This window comes from Rhinolophus sinicus, chromosome 3 (genome assembly GCF_057876585.1).
Source record: "Rhinolophus sinicus isolate RSI-liver-muscle chromosome 3, RSI-T2T, whole genome shotgun sequence".
Classification (NCBI taxonomy): Eukaryota; Metazoa; Chordata; class Mammalia; order Chiroptera; family Rhinolophidae; genus Rhinolophus; species Rhinolophus sinicus.
The window spans coordinates 130,477,041-130,479,886 of NC_142503.1; the positions used below are offsets into that span (position 1 = coordinate 130,477,041).

Below are 2,846 nucleotides of genomic sequence, written 5' to 3' on the forward strand. Positions count from 1 at the left end.
AAGGAGGGAAATTTATGGTCTCACAAAGGAGCAGAATACAAAGACAGGAAGTTTGAAATTATGGCTCTTTATTTTCATATGGACAGTTCAAAGGAAGTTATCAGTAGCTTTTGTTTAATGTAAAAAAAGAAAAAACCCACCCACACACAAAAACCAAAACCTTGGGCTTAAAGGAAACCCATATGTCACTAGGAGCCTGGATGAAGGATTCACATTTTTAGAAGGGAAATACAGTGCAGAGTTCTCTAGAGAGCAATTTTAAAGTTGGGGAGGAGGGTATTAAAGCTAATATAGGGAGCTTATTTCCCAGGCTCAGGGTGATTTGGGGGAGGTATCACAGTGCGAGGTATAGGGTGATGGGACAGTGGTCACTGCCCAGGGCCTTGGAACGGATCTTGCTGTCACACAATGCAGGTAACAAAGAGTGAGACACCAAAAAGTAATCAAGGCGCCAACCAACGTTTTTGGATCGAGCATTCATCATATAGGTCCAAAAAGTGTAGGCATAGGCCGTGCTGGGGTAGAGGTGCCGGAAACTGTCAGTCAGTGGCACAGCCTGCAGCAATTCCCCAAAGCCTTGACGCTCTTCTGGAGTGAAGCCAGCATTCTTTTTGTTTCCCTTGGGGTTTCGAAGGTCAATTTCTTCATGAGCCACATTGAGGTCCCCACATAGCACAAGAGGCTTGCGGGAAGCCAAGCCCTTCAGGAACTTGCGAAAGGCTTCATCCCAGCGCTGCCGGTACTCCAAGCGCACCAGACCTCGGCCTGCATTAGGTACATAGGCTGTTACCAGCACAAATGTGTCAAATTCAGCCACAATCACTCGGCCTTCCTGATCATGTTCCTCCTCTCCTACAGAAATGATGAAACCGTATCAACATAAAGAAGTATAAGAAAAGGGAAAGTAGAGAATAAAGGAATCAAGAATTGGGGTCGGAGTGGAGTATTAGCAATTGGTTTGGAAGAACTCAGGCCTTGGGAAATCAAGTGTCTTACCAATGCCATAGGAGACTTTGAGTGGGCACTGGCGGGAGAGCAGGCCCACACCACTGTACCCTTCCTTATCTGAAGGAGCTGACCAATACTGATGGGACAGTCCAGGAAGCTCTTGAAGTTCAGCTGGTAGTTTATTCTCTGAACATTTGGTCTCTTGCAGGCACAGGATATCTGGGGCTTCTTCCTTTACCCACTGTGCGTGAAATAAGTATAAAAACTATCAATTCAGCAGACATTTATTGAAGAATCTGTGTTAAGTACTAGAGATACACAGTCCCTGTGCATAAGGAGTTTAACAGTTTAGCAGCACAATATTTAAACAATTCTGTAACTGGTAACTAATGGAAGGAGGTAAGACTGACACATGCAACACTAAGTAGATTGTTTTTCCTATAGGCAGTGGATAGCTAAGATTTTCAAGTACTAGTTATTTTTAATTTTTTAAAATTTCATTAAATTTATTAGGATGACACAGGTTAATAAGATAGTTTGAAGTGTAGAATTCTATAATGCATTATCTGTATACTACACAGTGTAAACACTGGTTATTGAAATAGAGGATATGCTGGAGATAAAATGGAGCAAGTTCACCAACAAGGTTTTTTCAACATGCTGGGAAGAGATGAGGACATTAAGAGTTTAAAACAATGGCAACGGAATTGAAGGAATGGATGTGCAGGAAATAGGTGGTATGACTTGCTGCCTCTTCTTGTACCTCTCCCACAACAAAACTACCTACAAGGGAACAATAAAACCTACATGCTGGGGACTAAAATAGGAAAGGTTGATTAAACCCCAAGATCAATACCAAAGATTGTCTCTTCCCCCCTCCTTGAATTCCACTTACATCTAAACCTTTCTTCTTAATCCAGGCTCGAAGCCCATCCACATTCCAGGAGCAGATCTTGAGTGTGGCTGATTTGCCACTGGGTGAGGTTTTCTTATCTGGGGGGTCCTCATACAGGACTGGCCCCTCTCCTGCCTCTTTTTCGTTTTTCTTTGCTCCCGCCTTGCTCTTCTTGGCCTCTGGCTCTATAAAATAAGTAATACATAGTGATAAAAGTTGGAGGCACCCAACTTTCATCTGGAGTTAACTATAGACCCACTGAAAGCCTGCAGTTCCCGCGACTTCTTCACAAACTGCAAAAATGGAGTGCGTCGGTCCGTACTTCCTGTTTATCCAGGAAATTAGAAGCAGCCTCTGGGGAGAAGGGTTCATTTCATTCTCTTACCAGTCTTAGGCTCTTCCCCATCTTCTACCACCGCTGCCTTTTTCCCACGCTTCGGCATCTCTGTAACGAACGCCCTCCTGCACCACGTCGCCCAACGAAGCAGTATTTTTACCGCGTTGCCTACAGACGCAAATAAGTGGTGAAACCAGCTAAAGCTGGGGATAAAAGATTCTACCTTTCGCGCGACCCGTTATTATCTTCGAATTCTTTCCCCGCCTCCGTGCGCCATAGGCCCTTCAGCCCCTCACCCACAACACTAGATCATTTCAGTGCCTTGTACCCTCTTCATGAGATCTGTCCTCAGGCCAATTAGCGCCTTAATTAAGGGTCCCAGCTTAGGCTAGTCGATCAGACGTCTAGAGAAGCCCCTCGGATGGGCAAAAAAGAACAGCAACTCCATCTGACCTACTTGAGTCCCAGCCTGGCACCTCCTTACCCGAGCACAAAGAAGGGAGCACGCTGAGCACCCACGTGGGTAACTGGCGTGGTCACGTCGTCTGAGACACCACGTGGCAGACAAACGAGGGTGATTAGTCTGTCTGGCACCACGTGACCGAGAACCTCCGCCTTCCCTCGCATCTCCAGAGAATCCAGGGGACTAAAGGCCCCCACCCTCCA

At 45.8% G+C, this 2,846-nt stretch overlaps 1 protein-coding gene across 4 annotated transcripts; it reads right to left on the minus strand.

Moving 5' to 3' along the window:
* Nucleotides 1–51: 51 nt before the first annotated feature.
* APEX1 (apurinic/apyrimidinic endodeoxyribonuclease 1) lies at nt 52–2,803 on the minus strand. Of its 4 annotated transcripts, none has more exons than XM_019718499.3 (5): nt 2,665–2,803; nt 2,229–2,348; nt 1,844–2,028; nt 997–1,189; nt 52–852 (listed from the first exon to the last, which is right to left on the minus strand). In XM_019718499.3, exons 2-5 carry the CDS (start codon nt 2,284–2,286, stop codon nt 335–337), a joined length of 954 nt encoding a protein of 317 aa, XP_019574058.1. In that variant the 5' UTR covers nt 2,287–2,348; nt 2,665–2,803; the 3' UTR covers nt 52–334. The 4 variants fall into 4 exon arrangements, with proteins under 4 accessions (XP_019574058.1, XP_019574059.1, XP_019574057.1 ...); XM_019718500.3 differs by having other exon boundaries at nt 2,638–2,706; XM_019718498.3 differs by lacking the exon at nt 2,665–2,803 and adding an exon at nt 2,509–2,658.
* Nucleotides 2,804–2,846: the final 43 nt, after the last annotated feature.

Coding starts and splice junctions, on each gene's coding strand:
- APEX1 (XM_019718499.3), bottom strand. CDS start 2,286: ATGCCGAAGCGTGGGAAAAAGGCAGCGGTGGTAGAAGATGGGGAAGAG. Junction 2,029..2,228: donor TGGGGAAGAGCCTAAGACTG/GTAAGAGAATGA, acceptor CTTATTTTATAG/AGCCAGAGGCCAAGAAGAGC. Junction 853..996: donor CAAAGTCTCCTATGGCATTG/GTAAGACACTTG, acceptor TCATTTCTGTAG/GAGAGGAGGAACATGATCAG.